At 42.6% G+C, this 19,405-nt stretch overlaps 1 protein-coding gene across 1 annotated transcript in view; it reads left to right on the top strand.

The window, feature by feature from the left end:
* The first annotated feature begins 16,639 nt into the window (after positions 1-16,639).
* ESYT3 (extended synaptotagmin 3) overlaps positions 16,640-19,405 on the top strand; it is a 32,152-nt gene continuing 29,386 nt past the window's right edge. The window contains exon 1 of the mRNA XM_017820848.1: positions 16,640-16,909. Within this exon, the coding sequence (XP_017676337.1) occupies positions 16,640-16,909 (270 nt within the window). The remainder of the gene's footprint in view (positions 16,910-19,405) is intronic.

The following is a 19,405-nucleotide window of genomic DNA, read 5'->3' as shown; positions in this document are numbered from 1 at the left end:
TTCAACCTACTTGGTACTTCTGGTGACCCAGCAGGCACAGATGTCCCTGTGCAGGTACTGTCAGCAATCACAGTCATTTTATATATTGGTACAGGAAAGCTCAGGATGCTGCAAAGTGTTGAGCCATGTCCACCACCAGAGCTGGTAGCCAAAAGCTTCTGATTCCTCATGTAGGATACAGACCAGAGAATCTCAAATTTCACAGGTTCAGTTCTTCATGATGATAACTCCTCCATGTCAATGAGAGGAGTATTTCCATCCATGGAAATTTGTAGTAGCTGTTTAGTCAGCACAGCTGACAGGGAGCAAAGCAGCTATGTCTGCTATGACAGCAGTAGCCACCTTGATTACTTATTTATCCCTTCTACAAGCACCTCTCCAGCTGCTTGTATGCACCCTTCCTCAATGGACCCTTCCTCCTGGAATACAATGAAGATCCTACTGATGAATTGTCTTTCAAACCTGTCTTCCAGAGAAGCAGTGCTGGGGTCTTGGTCTGGTGAGGGTTCCCTGTCCACAGCTTTCCCTTTTAATCTGCACCACTGGAAATGCTGGTTTATGGAACCAGGGGTATTTCAGTGCAGTTCCCAGTGCATCACCCAGCATTTTACTATCAGTCAAATTAGTATAGTCACATTCTTGCCTTGCTAAAAGCAGGTGATAGACAAGCTGAGAGCTTCTATTCATGGTACTGATAGAAGCATTCACACACTTGTTGGGACGAGCAACTCGAGCTAAACTGAAGAGTTTCAATCCTGGTAGTAAAAAAGACAGGCTTCAGTGCAGACTGGTCACTGACATCAGTGTCCAGCATCCAAGGAGGCTCGTGGTGCTCACGTTAAAATCAACCTTAATTAAAACTAGCATGGACAGCTTTTTTGTGCTGCAGTCAGACCTCCCACCTTAGAAGAGACATGTTGGAAGACTCCTGCATTTTAGAGTGCAACACTACTTCTTCAGAATTAAAAGTTAGGAGTGAATAAAAATGACATACAGAATGAGTGATCCTGATGACTCGATTAACAGCAGGAAAAAGAGTAGAAATCTGAAAGATACCCCTGGGTGTCAGCATGAAGCATCAGCTAATGCAAACTGATCCAGGCCTCTCTTGAGAACACATCTATTTTTGCTGTATTGTTTGTAGCTCATATTTGGGAAGTGTGGCAAGAAGAGGTTCATATGATTTCAGCGTTAGGAATGAGTGTGAAAAGGCAAAACTGCTGGCCAGATCTTAGCCAATGTGCTTAGTAATGCTAAATGCAGACATTTAATGCTCAAGACAGATCTCCAGAATGTCTGAATTGTTTTTAACCAATCTGCTTTTCTTTCTCTTTTACTTCTAGTTTCTGAGCTGCAGGTTATGCTCCAAATACATTTTCAAGATTTTTCTGAAATTATGAAAGATAAAACTTTAATTTCAAATATATTAAATTAAAAGATGTATTGCTTGATCATCTGCAAACCAGATATTTATAACAGCACCAGGCACTGTGACTGTTACTGCTGGTGTCCTGAAACTGGTAATTCTCATCTATTGTCAATAAAGACGAACCAGCTTCACCTGAGGAGTAGTTTAGGATCAGATCCTGTTTTTATGGGAATAATTGAGACTGAAAAATCACCATATGTTTAGATATACATGATTCCTTCTGCCTGTCAGTGTTGTTTGAGAATACTGCTTGTCATCCTTGGTGCTTTGTGGACCAAAGAAGATGCAGTAAAGTAGTACCGACCCTCAAGAAAACTTCTGCAGAATAACTGTAACAATTAAACTGTAAACAGTAAGATCTGTATTAACATTAAAACTACTTTTCTGCCATTTCCTTTGGAGACTCAAACACTGTGTTGGTCAGAAGTTCCTGGTCACAGCTGGATAATTGTGGCTATTTCTGGCCATTATTGGATTCATTGTCCTGATGTATTATTTAGAAGACTGTTTATACCAATAGACAGATAAAAGGAAAGTTAGCTTTGCAAAAGCGACATATTGAAGTTTCTTCAGAAGTTTTGAATTTTGACTCTGATCTGCCTTGGTTGAAAATAACAGGGATTATGTCACTGGCACCAATGCCATTTGCACTAACAATTTCAGGCTTGTATGTTTCTCACTACATTAAACATTTCCCATTGACATAATCCTATATTTAAGGAGATAGATTGGAACTTGGTGCCCGAGAGACACTTCATCCTGCTAGGCTGGGGTTATTCAGGTGAGGCCTCACAATAGCCTGACTTCCTTGGAAAGCCTTTACTTTGTTCTGCTGTTAAATGCTGTTAAATGTTTTCTGTTAAATCTTGTGTGTTTATAATGGCATCAGATGCTGCTGCGAATCACTGAGGGAGCAGATGGCAGAGAATTCAAGTACCTATCTCCCTCTGATGCCCCTGGCAATGAAGCATCCAAATATCTTCCTAGATGGGAGCCTAAGAGCTGTGCCAGAATGCAAACAAAGGAATCTTTAATTTTAAACATTGCGGCAGCTTGCTGATTGTGGACAGTCCTCCTTTCAGTCCTTCAGACCCCACAGGTTGTTTGCACTTATTGCTCTGGAGTGTGTTAGTCTCCCAAAGGGACAGAGCAACATTACTAATTTATACTAATCACTCTAAAAATAACGAAAAAGCTGTGGAAAAATATCAGGGAGGAGACAATGGAAAAGCACAGCTATCCTATCTACTCTTCCAACCCTGCAAACATACCACGTCACAGTGAAAATCTCCTTTTTAATGAAACATGGTGACAGAATTTTTTAAGTGCCCTGAAAGATGTCAAAATTTCCCACTCTGTACTGCTGACATGCCACACAGGAGAAGTAAATCTATTCTTGTACTTTCAGGAAAGAAGTAATGAGTTATTGCTGTGATTATAGTTATTATTTAAGTGAGCGTCTGTTCCAGGAGCTGGAGGTTGATGTACAGTTGAATGTCACTGCTAAGGTGGAGTTTATGTATTAGATTAAAATAAATTTTCAAGGTAGGGGGGATGGGTAGTGGAAGGAAGTGCTTTCCAAAAAGGATGAACTGAGTATAGATAAAGTCCATGACAGTGGCCTGGTTGAAAAATATTTTCACAAAGGGTTTCTTCATCAGACTAGAACAATCCAATCTGATAAACTGTTCATAAAGAAAACCAAAAGGGTGCATCTGTGACAAAAAGAGGTGCCTGTGTTTGAACACTGGATTTTTTGGCTTTATGCAAAAGTTACTGGATGAGGTTGAACATGAGACTGACCATGCAAGAGGTTGTGACAGTCTCTTATCTGTAAGACAAGGGAATATATACTAATCTGTCTCTGTTAAAAGTATGCAAATGTGAGGAAGTGATGTTTGCAATCTGATTTCAGGCCCCTGAAAGTAAAGAAATCCAGATACAATGACACAAATAAGAGACAAAAATAACTGTATACACGAACTGTTATTTGTTTAACCTGCAGGCAGAACTCGGGTCAGTTTAGAGTCATTTAACACACAACTTAGCACTGGAAAGTCTTGCATATGTCCAGACTCTTATTTGGCTTTGTAATTTCTAGACTTGCCTACCTCTTATCTTATTCCATTTGAGTATTTGCTGCACTTGCAATGTGTAACAGAAACAGTGTCCACAAATGCCTGACAGAAATCTAAAAACACAAAGCTTTCCACTGATAGCAGTGGAGTTACTTGGCATGGAGCACTCTTGGAACGCCTAGTTACAGATAATATACCTGGGGAGAATTCTTACACTGCCAACAGTGGGACAATCCTGGAGTTTCAGAGAGAAGATCCTAAAAATCTTTGAATTTAATCACTCAATGTAGTATTGGAGTTAGTGGTTCCTTGGCTTCAAACATGGTGGTCAGATCTCAGAAAGCTTTTTGGACTGTTCAGCCAGAAAGATTCACTTGTAACACTTGCACCACTGAATGCTTTAAGGGGTGCTGCCTTTCACAAATATTCCTCAGAAGAGTCGTTTTCAAATACATCCTTCCTGTAACTGACATTTAGCATGACAGTTTTGCTTTTTCTTATTTTATACTATACACTACCAGGATGATAGTTTGTTTCTTATAAAAGTATTTTTCTCTTTTATCTTTGCTTAAAGATACAATTATATTTCTGGTTTTCTTCAGCACAAAAGGCCAGACTGTTTTTCAGACCCATGCAAGTCAAGAAAACCTATTTCCAACTGTTTATTTGGAGAATTAAGTGTTTGTTTGAGGAATTCTTAGTATCTTTTCTTTGAAGAAATTATCAGCAGCAGCTCAACTCTAAACACACCCATAATCATTATTAATGAAAGTACCCATATTATCGCCTTATTAACATCACCACGTAAGACTTTATTTCACGTTGCAGAAAATAGATACTAATTTGTACAAAATCTGCAGCTCTACAGCTGTCTCACTGACTGTTAGCCATCTCACATTGCAGTTATTCTGATTTAGATCCTGATTCTGATTAAAGAAGGCTCTAGATATTTTGTGTGACCAACGTGAAATACCACGAGAGGGGTATGAAATGGACTCCACGAGATTGTAGGGTGTCTGCAGCTAGGCCTTCAGAATTTCTAGTCAGTTCTAGAATTTGGCTTGAGTGATTGTATTAAAAGGCAGTAATTACATCAGAAAACTACTTGATAAAAAGCTGACTGTCTCTGAGCTATTTTTCTAATGCATTTTGAAATCTTTTGACTTAATGTATTTTAGTTTTGTCTGCAACTACTTGAGAAATGTAAGAAGGAACAGCTTGTTTCCTTCAGAATGGAGATACTATTTGTGAAATAGCCTTTTCAGGAGTGAGTCACTGATGAAAGGAGGAAGTTCATTTAATATGATCCCATGAAATTTGAAAAAAGAAAACTGAGTTTTCAGTTTTTCTGAAAGAAAGCTGAGGGTTGACAAAGTCGGGCAGCATTAAATATAGGCTCCTCAGCTGCCACATGAAATAAACTCTTCCATTTGGTTATGATTTTGGTGGCACTGAAAGTCAAAAACGATATCTGGATTGTCAAAGGTTTAGCATCTCAAACTGCTGAGCCAAACTCAATCCTTGCTAGAAACAAGTACCATATGAAGTACTTATTTTAGCTGCATGTAATTAACTCTGAGGCAGAGCCATCTCCGTGGTAGTAGGGGACCTGGCAGTAAAGAGTGCACAGATTGCAAGTCCAGCGAGTGGGACATCAGGTGCCCACCCAGAACAGCTCTTTCCTGAGCATACCCAGGGTCTGGTCTGGCTGTGAATCTGAGGTGGAGCCAGACACCACTTCTGCTTGTGCACATCCAATGTGCCTCTGGAGCGCAGGCACAGGCATGGAAAGGACCTGCTGTGCAGCACCTTTCACCCCAGCAAGCTCAGATCATGAGTCCTGCATGGCCATGCTGTAAGGTAATGCTGCTGGGGGGACACAGGAAATCTATGGGCCAAGCTGAGCCCAGGAATTCAGCACCACTGATTGCAGTGGGTGTTGTCTGATCAGCACCGTTGGGATCAGTCCCACTGTTGGGATTTGCTGACTTTGACTAAAAATTATCATGATAGGTTTATTTTAATGTAGTCCAGGTCAGAGGCTTCATCTAGGACTCTTCTTACTAGACATGAACCCTTACTGGAGCCTTCATTTTATAGACTACACATCTGTAATCATGAAACCATTCAGAAAAAAGACCATCTCTTAGTTTTTAACTGTTGAGTCCTGATCAACCCATGACAACTTTCATTCAACAGAATACAACTTCATTATCTTTCCTTCTAGGCCTTTTCAGCACATCCTACCACATTCAGGCCTGCCCTCCAGTGGATGTATTTTCTGCACTTTGATTTGACTTAAATTTTCATTAAGAAAAAGCATTATTGAAAAAAAAAAACAACCAAAATCACATAGTACTATTGGAAAAGATGAATAGGAGATAATTAGGTCTAGCAGACCTTTGCTCTGCTCCTCTGAACAAAAGATTTTGTGGTAACAAACACAATAGAACCAAATGCAGGAACTGGAAAGAAAAGGTTTTTCAGCTATAAGTTATTTTCCAGGAAGAAAACAAGATGCAAAAGAACTTGGACAAAGAGAAGGAGCAGGGTTACTATTGTGTTTCCATTTTGAAATCAATCATGACTTATTGATCATTGTGCTCAGAAGACAAACATTTTGTCAGTAAACAGAATCTTAGTGTTTTTCACACTCATTCTGTTGTGAATGGCACATCCCCTCTCACCAGATTTTGTTGGTAAATGGGGCAGGACAGGCTTTTATTACTACTATTAGCCTGCAGGCTGCACTGGCACTCTGACCCTGCCATTGTTGAAGAAACATCCCCAGGTGGCACTGTATTTGAGGCAAATGGAATGTTTTAGCTTTTTGCAAAAGAAGTCACTTTAAAAAGAGTTAATGGTTCAGTGGGGTGGACTTAGCCCTTGCTTTACTCCCTACCTTCCAGTTCTCCAGCAGTGTGTAATGGAAAGCACATGCTGTGATCCTGTCATGTAGGGAGACAAGGGGACTTCACCCCACCCTACTGCTGTGGGACATGGGAATGTAAGAGTGGCCACCAGGTTCACACCAAGAGTTATCCTGCTATCCATAAGCAACCACTTAGGGAAGGGTAAAGACAAGCACTTACAATACTCCCCTAAAACTCTCCCAGGTTCCAACTGTTCTCATCTCAGAGTTTTCTGAGCCTGATGTGCTAAACCTCAAGAAACCTCTTCTCTCAGTACTTGTCCATTTTCTCCTTGAATCCATGTGATTTTTTTGCCATTCCATTTTCCTTTGGCAAGCCTCCAGAATTCTGTTACCACGGCATAAAGAACCTTCTCTCATGTTTTCCCCCAAAATTCACAGTTTTTCTTTCATGTGGGGAAGAATGGTAGGAACTTTGCTGCCTTGGAGTTTTTCTGGCTCTTCTCTCTGCCTCCCTCTCGTTTCCTTTTTTTTTTATTTATTTCTTTTTAAAATACTGTGCTTTAGCACCGACTCTTTGTCTACATTTCCCAGCAGATACAGTTTTGACTACTGATGGGCTGCAAGGTAGCATGTATCTATTTACACATAAATTCAGTGGTAGTGCCAAACTTTAGCTGATGTTCTAGCGATTGGTTTGCTTGTAGGAAAACAGAAATCCTTCATGATAGCAGTAAGGAAAAGGATAAAAGCAAAATCTGCCTTAAACCTTTAAATTAGAACTATGACAAAGAAAGAAGGGGTGGAAGAAGTTGGGGCTTTTTTAATTTATAATGTATGAAACCCAAATTTTGTAGGAATTCTCTTGAGCAGAAGAGGAGGGGTTTAAAAAAATAATAAAAATACTAATTATTATTATTATTATTATTATTATTTTACAAAATAATTAACCTTTCTCTTCTCTGTATCAACAGAAAATAGTCACATAGGTGACTATTGGAGTCAGAAGCCCATAAGAGAGTGGAAACTGATTGGAAGGCAGGGGAAAGAACCTGGAGCTATGATAACCTAACAAAGATAAATCCTTCAATGAAAGACCACCAAACTCCTATAGAGAAACAAAGAGAAAAATGCCTGTTTATAAAGATGGGAAAATGCCTGTTTGAAATTATAGGATAACTTTGTATTCATCTAGCTGCACAGAATTTATACTCCCTAGGGAAGCAAAACAGAGGCTGGAAAGCTGAGTTTGCACTAAGCTAGGGAGAGCACCAGGAAAGCAGTCCTATTTTTCTGATGTCCAGAAAACAGCAAACATACGCTTTCTGCAATTTTTTTGGCAAACTCTCAGCTGAAGGGATGAGTAACCATAATGATATTTTCCATTTCTTTGAGAACACTTCTGTTCACACCTTCACCATAAAAATGCTGTTCTTGGAAAGGTAGAGCGCTCCCAGCCACGCATACTCCCAGTCAGTGTTCTCTTTTATGCTATTCCTACAGCACCACATAAAGCTGAACAGATGACTCAGCTTCAAATCCAGAAGCAGCAATCACATGCAGAGTTTGACTTCAGTAATTTTAATTTGCATCCATCAAGATTTTTTTTCCATAAATATTATTTCATCTCCAAAACAAGCAGCTGTAGTAGAACAGTGATCTCTACTGAGAACTTGCTGCTGCTGTTAGCAGTGGACTTGTTAAAGACACAGGAACTGACATGAATCTCTTTCAATCAGCTTTGTGTTTTCTGGTCTATGATATGTCATCTCCTTATGCACAATGTCAGACCTCTAGACTTGATTTTCCGTTCTTTCACTTTACCAGTAAAGTCTTTCCTGTTTCAGTTTCGTTCCCTGCCTGTGAGGAACTACAGACACTTGTGCCTTCTTTCTGCAGGGGGAGAATTTCATCTCTCATTGACAAATATTTCCTCAGAAAAAAAAAAGTTCTGGTCCTTAAATTTCCTGTGTATTAAATGTGATCTGGTAATGGATAGTTATAAATGAAGTAGTGACCCTAGAGTTTTAGAAGCTGAGTGGCAGAAACCAAAGGATTTTTTTAGACAAATGGTTTTTCTAGGGCAAGTACATGGTGAAAATATAAGAATTTGATGTCCAGGCTCCAAGTGCTTGCACAGAAATACTAGTTCCAAAACATCTGTTTGTGAGCATTTAATATGTAACAATTGTATTCACTGTGAGAATGAACAGTATTTGACATCTGAAATGAAACTCATAAAATAGCAAGATTATATCAAGTGCTAACTTTTTCCTAAAGCAAAAAGAAAAAAGTTTTAGTTTGGAGGTTGTATGTTTTAGGATTTTTTAAACCTTAGACATCTTATCACAAGAACAGTAAACAAACACCAGTTAGCACAAGCCCAGATGTAGCATCAGCTTCCCTGATTCAATAATACTCTCTCTCCTGCTTTCTGAACAAGAACAGGACAACAAACACACTGCAAAAATTGGTTTGGAAACCAGAGGCCAGCTAGGATTCCTCACTGTATTACCAAGTCAGTTGTTTAATTTCTCTACCCCTGTTTTCACTCTTGGAAATGGCCTTTAATAGCATTAGTGTTATGTATGTTGAACTGCAGGTCAGACAATCAGCTGCTCTGTATTAATTTGGCTCTGCTAAATGTAACGGAGCCAGAATAGTTTGCAACAGCCCATGATATGTTTCTAGATGCTTATTCTGATAATCCTCAGTGCTAAGCACTTGCTTACTTTCTATGCACCTCTCTTTTTATCCTCAGTGGAGGACATCTACCCTTGACCACCAATCTTAATTTACCACTTATGACCTTACATACCACTTATGCAGTTTTATCTATTGCCAAAGATTTGGGTGACAGATTAAGTCTTCGGGAAGAGTTTTCTCTAGGACATTGCTTAGAGAGGCTCCCATACCAGCCAGGATACCTGCACCTTCACAGAAGTGAAGTAGGAAAGACTTGGAAAATTTGGGCTATTTTGCAAGGTGCTTGCTGTCAGTGACTGACCTGAGCAAAGCGCTCAGCATCAGGTGGGATGCTCACAGATAAATACAGTGCTGGTGATGGTGTCTCTGCTCTTGTCACCAGCAAAATGTCTATGTAAATCTTAGCTGGATTCAGGACTGCTGACACTTAAACAGATGCCAGGATCTCAGTCCTGGCCAGCAGAGGCCACTAAGAGATTGTAGGAAGAGCTGTACAAGATGCTGGAGGCCTTGTAGTTCAGCATGCTCACTGCTGGAGAGACAGCATCTGGGATGTGGATGAGGATGTTTTCTAGAAAGAAGGAAACCTTGGAAGGTTTTTCAAACTTTCCAAGATTTAAAAAATAATCTTGGGATGAATATTTCTTTTGCTGCTGCTCTGCGCTCTGGGTGGGCTGGTACTTGCCAGCAATGAGCTGGAGCAGGTGCAGAGGGAAAAAATCTTTCTAAAAAGAGATCCAGTATATTATTTTCATTGTGCCCAGTGCTAAGGAGGACTTTGTGGCTAGACCTTGCAGTTTGGTACACTTACCTGAAGTCAGACTGTCAGCTTGCTTATGTCAGGGTTTAATGATCAAGCTGTCACCTATCATCCCTTTTGGGTGGACAGTAGTTAAAGTTCAGATGTAACCCATGGGGCCCCGTTGCCTGTATCACAGGGATGTGGTGAAGAGCTGAGGTGGGCTTTGAATCTGCTGTGTTTACTGTAATCTCATGTTCCCATTGATGGGGATTTTGTGTTTGTGAGTGGCAGTGCTATCTTACTCCCAAGGTGCCTGCTTTCTTCAAGTTTTTCTCAGTCCCTTTGGTTTTTATAAACCCCACCAAATATCATCATATCTTTCCCCAGTCAAAGAAATTCATCATTTTGTGCCTAAATGCATTCAGTTCTAGTGTACACATTGATGTGAAGGGAGAGGCACTGGGTAAAGGAAGGTGATTTTGGCTTAGTAACCTACTTCCACAGTATTGTGCAATTCCTTTGTGTCTTTAATTTGTTTGTGTGCTGCAAATGCTCATGTTAAGCTGAGAAAAGTCATCTGAGAATTCACCCAGTGCACATCTTCAAGTGCAAAACTGGCACAGAGAAGTTCTGCCTGCTCGAGGGGGTTTTAGACACCATTCTGCTGTGAACAGGCTTTCCACTGACCTTTTGGAGCTTTGAAGGCAGCCCTTCCCCAATTTCAGGTCTTCATTTTAGAGCATCAGCTGTTTGCTGAAAGCACACCATGGAAACAGGTGGCAGGAGCTCCTCAGAGGGAGCTCCTCAGTTAGGCTGTGTCTATTTGCTTTTCTCAAAGAAAAGGCTAAGCACACTAAGCAGAAACTCAGCAGGAGCTGGGAGGTGCAGCCTTGCAGAGAGACAAGATGCCGTCACTGCTCCTCAGCAATAACTTGGCTCGAGGAACGTGGCTTCTGACTGACTGAATTCCCAGCCCTGTGCCAGCCTGGCTGTGCCACTGCACACTCTGCCATCTCTGGCAGCCCACACTCCAAGTGGGAGAAGGCAGACAGGTGTTCCTGTGTCAGGATCCATTATGCTGAAGGGATGTTAAGCAGGCAAAACTGCAAACAGCATTCCTCACAGCTTCACTTCCATTGCTCCTGCTGTTACTCCATAGATCTGAAGCTGATCTGGGTCACATGCCATGTCAAGCACTGAACACAGATAAATCTGCACTTTAAATGGACTTCATTAAAGGTGCTGTTATGGATGAACCATTGCAGTGGATAGAAAGGAGCAGAAAGCGTCAGGTTTTACCTCTCTCCTTTCATTGTGGGAAAGGTAGCAGATGTTGTGTCCATTGTGTCTTCAAAACCTGGGTGTAAAAAACACTAGGGGCATAGGAATGGTGTTATTAGATACAGCATAGAATCATAGAATCATTTAGATTGGAAAAGACCTCTAAGATCATCAAGTCCCATCAGTAACCCAACGCTGCCCAGTCCATCACTGGCAATGTCCCCAAGTGCCACCACATCTACACATCTTTTAAACAACATCATAGTGACTCATCCACTTCCCTGGGCAGCCTGTTCTGGTGCTTGAGAACCCTTCCAGTGAAGAAAATGTTCCTAATATCCAATTTAAAGCTTCCCTGGTGCAACCCGTTGCCATTTCCTCTCATCTTGTCACTTGTTACAAAAAACAAACACCCGTCTCACTACAGCCTCCTTTGAGGTAGTTCTAGAGAGCAATAAGGTCCAGTTTATCAAGAAACCCCTTTGTTTTGTGACACTTCAAACAGAAAGTGCCAGCTAAACAAGATACAGGCCTCCAAGAAGCAAAACCAAGAAAGCTTGTCCTTCCTGATGAGGAGGTACCATCTGGGACAACAGTTCTGTACTTCATGAATTATCTTTCTCACTGCTTGACACTTCTAATGTGTCTCACAAAGGCTGAGCACTCAAATTCCTTAAGAAGATGTTTCTGTAAGATCAGTCAAGTCCTTTAAGCACTTAAAACATGCCAAGATGTAAGTTGCACAGATTAGAGACTAAGTCATAAATTATTAATAAGCTTGTTCTAGAAAATCATCATGCACTTGAAAGGCAATTTTTATAGCCTAGTGTGTCAGTAGCCTGTACCAGCAAGCTCTTTCACTCAGCAGAATCAAAAAGGATTTGAAAGGATGGAGAAACAATTTTTTCCCAGGGTTTTCTTGCTTGCCTTTCACTAACTGACATACAAAATCTATAAAATATTTTATCCTCCAAGAAATGTGTTTTGCTATTTTTAGACTAAAGACATAGAATCTTGTGCTCACAAATCCTGTTGCAGATACAATTGTTCAAAGATGGAATAAATTTATGTTATAACAATGGTAAAATTTAAAACAAACAGATTAACAGGCTCAAAATGTATAATACAATAATAGAAGTTGTACTGGGCAAAGACTTTAAAAAATAAACCAAAGTTTCTCTTGCTCATTGCAGCTCTCTGCTGGTCCTGTTACATGTGAAATACAGTCTAATTTCAGCAAGATTTGACTTTTCTGGTGGGAATTTATTTCTCCTCAATCCAGATTATAAATGTTATAATGTTCAGCAGGTGGCACCAGCTGCCCACAGCCAGTGCAGGCTCCAGAATGACACCAAGGTGTGCTGGTGTGTCTTGCCTGAAAATCTGAGTCATACCCAGAGCCAGGGAAGTGACAGTTCCAACTCACAAGCCATCTCCGGAGGCACTGGAAAACACGTTCCTCACTGTAAGAGAAGTTTATTTTTTCCCTCTCCCTGTTGCCATCATCGTCTGTGCTTTGTGTTCTTTCACATTCTTGTGCCTCACCTGTGCAGTTACATAACTTGTGTGTACACAAGACACAGCTTTTGTCAGTGCTCTGCTAACCCAGCTGTCCACTGCCACCCACAGTGCCAGAGAAGAGTGGGATCTGCTGGCAGGGAGGGCAAGGCTGGGCAAGGGACACTGGGCCACACCACCCTTTTACCTCCTTTGGTGGATACTCTGCATCCTCCTGCCCTGCCTTCACTTTACTGGCCCTGCTGCAGAAGAACAAGTAGATGAAATAAATTGCTGATACTGGTTTTGTTACATTGCCAGCTCTTCAGTGCCTGTCTACTGCCCGTTGTACAAAAGCAGTGAGGAGCCATGAGCCAGGCAGGCACGAGGCACAGTATGGGGCAGTGAGCTCAGTGGAGCAGAGCCCTTAAAAGAAAGGATCATGTACTGCCAGCCTGGTTTTGCATATATTCCCATCTAAAGCCCTGGTTTTGCAGTCTTTTGCATGTGATTGTTTTTCACATGAGAAGAAATCCATTGCTTTTACTGGTCCAGACCAGGTTTATAGATAATAACAGTCCTAGATTGGTATTTTTTTATGCCAATGGGATGATTCCTAAAACAGGACATACATACATAATTATTTTCATGACCAAATTACAAATCTCCACCCAGAATAATATCCCCGGCTGAACAATGTAACCCAGGCTCACCTGAGTGCCCAGCTTGTACTTCATTTTTGGACAGAACCAGTCAGAATGAAGGAGCCACAGATTTCCCTGGAGAAATGCACTCCAGACTTGTTTGAACACAAACAGCAAGGGTAGATACAAGGCTTTTGCCCTATGATAGGCAGTCTGGAGTTGGCTTTGCTTGACAAGGTGAACAGTGCATGGATGGAGAGTAGGAACCCAGAGGAAACTAAACAATAATGCTTTGTCAAGTGAGTTCCAAAAGGGGCAACATCTCTAATCAGGTCTTGCTACAGAAGTCAGTCTGACAACACAAGAAGCAAGGTTTTATCCTTACATGAGTGTTTTATATTTTCCTGTGGATGCACAGAGAAAAGACATGGTGCACCTCCAACATTTGCTAACATTTAAGAGGGAATTTCACAGTGTTCAGAAACCCTGAAGCCACAAGAAATTTAAGTTAGAAAGTCATCTTCAGTAAACCCTTTGATAGGTTGTTGGTGTGCACTTCATTTGATATTTCAGATTAATTCCTTTGCATGTTCTTTATAGTCAAAAGAAAAGCGTTGGCAGTTTTTCATAACTCCCCACCTTTAAAATGGGTTGCCTTAGTTACCGTGGCCAGCTTGAGAGACAGCAAATTTAGTACTAATACATTTTTCAAAGCCTTGCACTTTCTGTAAAATATCTATGTCAAAATCAGCTACAACATATGCTTTTATGGTAGTGTTAATAAGCACAATGGTGATGTCTAGTCAAGTTAAATAAGGGGTGAAGGTTGTCACAGGCCAGAACAATAGTCTTGGGTCATTACCTTACTGATCATCCTATGTACACTGGGAGAAACAGGTTGTGGAATTTCCCTGTAATTGAAAATCAGGTTGGCTTCCAATGGCTCAGATATCTGGTGCTTGGAAGCAGCCTGCTGCAGTCAAGATCATACTTTCCCCAGTAGGAAATTGATAAGTCTTAAGTTCTCCTCTTGATTCAGTATTTCCTCTGACACTTCAGAAAATTGGAGGAAACAGTTATTCTTTAAAGGGTAACTACAATCCATCATAAACAGAGTTAACAGTGGTCTCCAAGGTTATTGATTTATCTTGTTCTCATGAGCACAGTATTTATTTGAGAACAGCTCAAATAGTTTATTTATGAAATTAGCCAGTGTGTATTTCACTGCAGCCCCGGTGTCTTTCCTGCTCAATAGTTGCCACTTGATGCTTCTAAACTGCATGACTCTCTGAATTTGAGCTAAATACCTCAAACTCAGAAACAGTAATAATGTGAAGGAGGAAAATGCTTTGTTTACCTTTTATTACATCTTCTCCTGATAGAAAAAGCAACCTTCTAAGTCTTCAAATTACTGAAAGAGCCTCCCTTTTTCTCAGAAGCTTCTGTTTTTACAGAAGGTCAGACTTCAGGGCTGAGTTTATCCATGTGAAGTTTCACCCTGTGGCTGAAATGATATACTGAAAATGTTTTACAAAGCTTTAAGTGACAGTGGGGAAAAATAAATAACAAGTCAGCCTCAGCCTTTGGTCGCAGTCAGAACCAAAGCAGGTGTGTTTCTACATGTAAACGTATCTCCTAATACATGTAACTGTGCAAACTAAATACTACGTGGATTTTAATGTATGGTATCAAGAGGGCAGTACTCCTTCAGCTGCTAGATCCATCAGTTTCTAGACTTTATCTTCTCAGCTTTACAAACAGAAATGCCCTCTGGGGTGAGCCCTCTGCTCCAGTTGCTACTAGTGGTGGTAGGAGTTGCTGTTTGGAGAGAGTATGAGCCCAGACATTTCCTGCACTTCTTTCTCCTCAGCCTTCCCCAGCCTCCACAGCTGTTGTGTCCATGATGTTAGAGAGTACATTTATGGGCCTTTTCTTGGAAAATTTACCTAATCCTTTTTTGGACCTGCTGATACCATTTGCCTTGCAGCCTCCTCCAAGTTCTAAAGGTTTACTGCCCACTATGTAAAGAAGTACTTCCTTAAGTGTGTTTTATAATGATATATCTTTGCAACATCCCCAGGAAGAAGAGCATATTCATCCTCATTTGACAGTAGGGAAAGATTAGGAGGGTTGTTTCCAAAAGTGCCTCTTAATAGATGTCTCATGCATGAGTTCATCTGATGTGAGGCATCTGAGTTTTCAGATGCCTGATTTCTATCCCTGATCAGTCATGCACAATGATTAACATACAAATGAGGATCACTTGTGGTGTTGTTTGATTTATCGACTGACCTATAATTAAATACTAATTCCACAGCAAAGCAGAGGCCAAACCTAGTTCTCCCAGACACGGTCAACTTCCTTTTCTTGGAGGTTTTTATCTGGCTCATCATTCATTATCTTGTGCAGCCATTATCAAAAAGGAGCTACAATAAAAGCTGGTATCATTCACTGATGTTCCAGACTTATCCACTGAACAAAGAGTGGCATTTGCCTGATCCAGAGAAAACTGCAGTGGAAAACACAGTGTAGAACTGTAGTTACAGCCTGTCTGTTAAGGCACGAATGGAAATGTATAGAATTAATATTGCTGCGGGGAAAAGGATCTCAAAAGGTGTCCTACGGTTCCCTAGAAAACATATAACATGAGAAATGGCTGAGAGAGCTGGGTTTGTTTGGTCTCGAGAAGAAGAGGCTCAGTTGTAGAGACCTCATCGCTCTCTACAACTACGTGAAAGGAAGTTGTGGTGAGGTGGGGGCCGGTCTCTTCTACTGTGCCAGCAGTGAAATGACCAGAGCAAGTGGCCTCAAGGTGAGGCAAGGGAGATTCAGACTAAATATTAGAATTTTTTTTTTTCACTGTTAGGGTGGTCAGGCATTGGAATAGGTTGCCCAGGAAGGTGGTGGAGTCACCGTCCCCGGAGGTGTTCAAGAGGCATCTGGATCTGGTTCTAGGTGATGTGGTTTAGTGGTTTAGGGGTTACAGTGATAGTGCTGGGTTGAGGATTGGACTTGGTGATCTTAAAGGTCTCTTCCAACCTGGCGACTCTATGATTCAACGATTCTACGATTACCAGTATTTCAATATCTGAACCCCCACAACATCCCCATCAAAATCAGAAGAGGACGAGAAGAAGGTGCAAAGGAAGTAGGAAAGCAGCAAGCAGAACCAGAACCAACAGGTTCTGCCTGCCCCGCGTGCTTCTACACCAGCAGCGAGCGGCCACTGCGGGGCTGTACTGCCCGGGGAGCGGGGCTGGCCGGGAGGGCGGGGCGGCGGCGGGGCCGGGCCGGGCGGTGTCCCCGGCGGGCGGCGGAGCCGCGGCGGCGGCGCGGGGCGGGCGCACTCGGCAGGGGCGAGACCGCGGTGTCGGGGGCTCGGCTCTCGCCATGCACCCCCCGGCCGCCCCCCGGCCCGCCGTGCTGCCGCGCCTGCTGCTCTCCAACGGGGCGCGGGCGCTGCTGTGGCTCGGCCCCGTGTACCTGGCGGGGTACCTGGGGCTGAGCGGCAGCTGGGTGCTGCTGGCGCTGGCGCTGTGGCTCTGCTGGGGATACAACCGCCGGGGGAAGCGCGACCGCCTGGCCGCCGCCTTCGCGCTGCTGGAGGACGAGCGGGAGGCGGTGTGCCGGGGCCTGGCCGCCCGGCACCTGCCGGCATGGGTGAGTGGGGACCGGGGGGTGCTGCCCGGCATCCCCCCGGCAGCGGGGATGCTGCGGGTCCCGGCGACGGCGGGACTAGGACAAAGAGCGGGGTGTCCCGTAGCAAGCAGCCGAAGGAGTGGCAGTGATGCCACGGGCCGAGCAGTAGCGTCTCTGATTCTGAAGTCTTGCTCAGTAAAGCGAGGATTAAACTGGAAGTTGTCTTAGCCGAGGAGATGTGCAGTAAGGGGGTTTGTAAAGCAGACCGCTGTATCGCTGGAGAAACCTCCTTTCAGATATGTGCTGTTGCATTGCAGGTATTTTGCTGTCGAGGATACTTATTTCAGACTTTCTGATCCAGCAAGTTTTCTCCTCTTTAGTCACATTTAAAAACAAACAAAAATATATAAACATAATATTCTCTGCCTGCTAAAAGCCAAATATTTATCTTTAAAGAGCTGTCTATGGATGGTGTGGAAAGCCTACCCGTTTGTTGTTCGCATTTGTTTCCAGCCACTCTAGGTTTTAAAGTGAAGAAACTAGAAAATCTACCTGCACATTTTATTCCACGTCTTTGGTTATTTGTTGGGTAGCCGTGGTTGGCTAATGGAAAGCATGATGAGATGTTTGGGTTTTTTTTTTTTCTTTATCATCATTTGCTAAACATTTAAAAATTCCCTGCCAGGGACTGGTAGGGAAATGCTTTTCTTGTAAAAAAGAGAATATCAAAGAGCTCTCTTTGTAAGGAGTGTTGCATGGAGACATTTATAGTCAGCAAACTTTTATGTAGCCTACAGCACTTGGCTGTCCTTAGTTCTTTGGGAAACGAAGGCAGCTGGCAAGTTCTGGGGAGGGAAGCCAGGGTCTCCAGGCAGAGCTGGTGCAGCTCCCTGCACATGTTCCCTCCCGCCGGGCACAGAAGCCTTTCTGAATGAGGTTTCTGCTTGTTTGTATTGACAGAGCGTTTAAAACAACTCGCAGCATTAATGAGTGTGGTGGTGTCAGCTCTTGTCCCAATACTGTGTTTTATCCTCACGTGCCCTGGATCGTGGTAACCAGAAATTGAGTCTCTTAGTCACTGTCACTCGCCTCCCTGTGCACACAAACTCAAAAAGTTCTACTAGGTTTCGTGGTTGAAAGTGTCAGGCTTCATTAGTGTGGGAGGAGGCAGCTGATGGAAAGGATTACTGATTGCTCTGTACTCGGCCTTCACAAGGATGCACAGAGAGCACTGTGTGCCCCAAGCACAAGAGAGGCTTGGAAAAAGGTTTGGGGAAACTCCAGCAGAGCCCGCCGAGATGGTCAGAGGCTGTAGCACCTGGTGTGAGGAGGGGCTGACACAGCTGGGACTGTTCAGCCTCCTTCAGGAGGCAGAAGGGTTTAAGGGGTATCTTGCCTCTGTCTCCCACTGCCCAGCATGTGCTCACAGAGAAGGTAGAGTGACACTTTCCAGAGGTCTGATTCCTGAGTTGAGAATTCTTGGAGCTGGCTGCCAGAAGGCAGGATAGGATGTAGGACCAAAGAATAAAGGGGCTGCACCCTGTGCTTTTAGTTTTATCTTTCATCCATGTTGTCACTTCTCCCCCTTTTCACTTCTACATTGATAACTTCATCAGTTGGTGTTTGCTTCCACACCATGCTTGTACTCAATGCATTTTTAACTCCTCTGTTTAATTCTTCTCTCTCCTTCCTCTGCTGATCTTCTGCTTCTCCCCTGTGCTGATCTTGGAGGCTGATTCTCACATGATGTCTATTCAGTTTATTCTCTGTGGTGTTGTCTTTTTTATCTTTCATTTTTTGCCTTTCAGTGTTCATGAGCCTTTATTGAGAGAGCTCTAAAAATGTCCCTTGCATTCTTCTCTCCTGTCATGCAGAGGTGGGAGTAGAAATACAATTCAGGCTAACGGGAGCATGGGTTGGATTTGCAGTCTTGTAATCCTAGGAAAGGTTCTGGAGGTGAGAAGAAATGGCAGCATCTTGAGATTTGTAAATCTTTGTCTCTTAATGTGCTCTATAGTAAAATGAGGGGGATCCATCCAATGAAGAGTTAAGACCAATCATTGGTTATGCTATTGGTTCAAAACTGTTCTCCCTAAGAGCAGTGCAGGGCTTCTTCAAATGTGACTCGAGTTCCGCTCTGTCCTGGTATCAGTTGTTAGGAGATTTTCATATTGCAGCCTTTCCTCCAGGGGGCATGCTGGGAGGGTTTCCCTAATCTACTCAACCATCTGTTTAGGGGAATTTTCAGGGTTATTTTGCAGCACCAGTTTCTTGGCTGAAACCAGCCAGTGAGTTTGGAATAGAAGGCATTCTTGTGCTAGACAGTGTATGTGGGCAGGCAGCGCTTCCTTGGGAAACCAGGCTGGAAATCTGCTCATGGCAAGCAGGGTGAGATCTGTGTCTTGGAGTGGTGAGACTTTCTGACTGCAGCTTGTTCAGCCTTTAGCATTACTTCTGTAAAAGCAGGCAGTGCCCAGAGCAGAGGTTTGAGCTTCCACCTTCTTTCTGGCTCCTTGG

The sequence above is a fragment of the Lepidothrix coronata genome, unplaced genomic scaffold (assembly GCF_001604755.1).
Source record: "Lepidothrix coronata isolate B3197 unplaced genomic scaffold, Lepidothrix_coronata-1.0 Scaffold86, whole genome shotgun sequence".
In the NCBI taxonomy this organism is placed as follows: domain Eukaryota; kingdom Metazoa; phylum Chordata; class Aves; order Passeriformes; family Pipridae; genus Lepidothrix; species Lepidothrix coronata.
The sequence above is the reverse complement of the archived record's forward strand: the minus strand, read 5'-3'. Positions and strand labels throughout refer to the sequence as shown.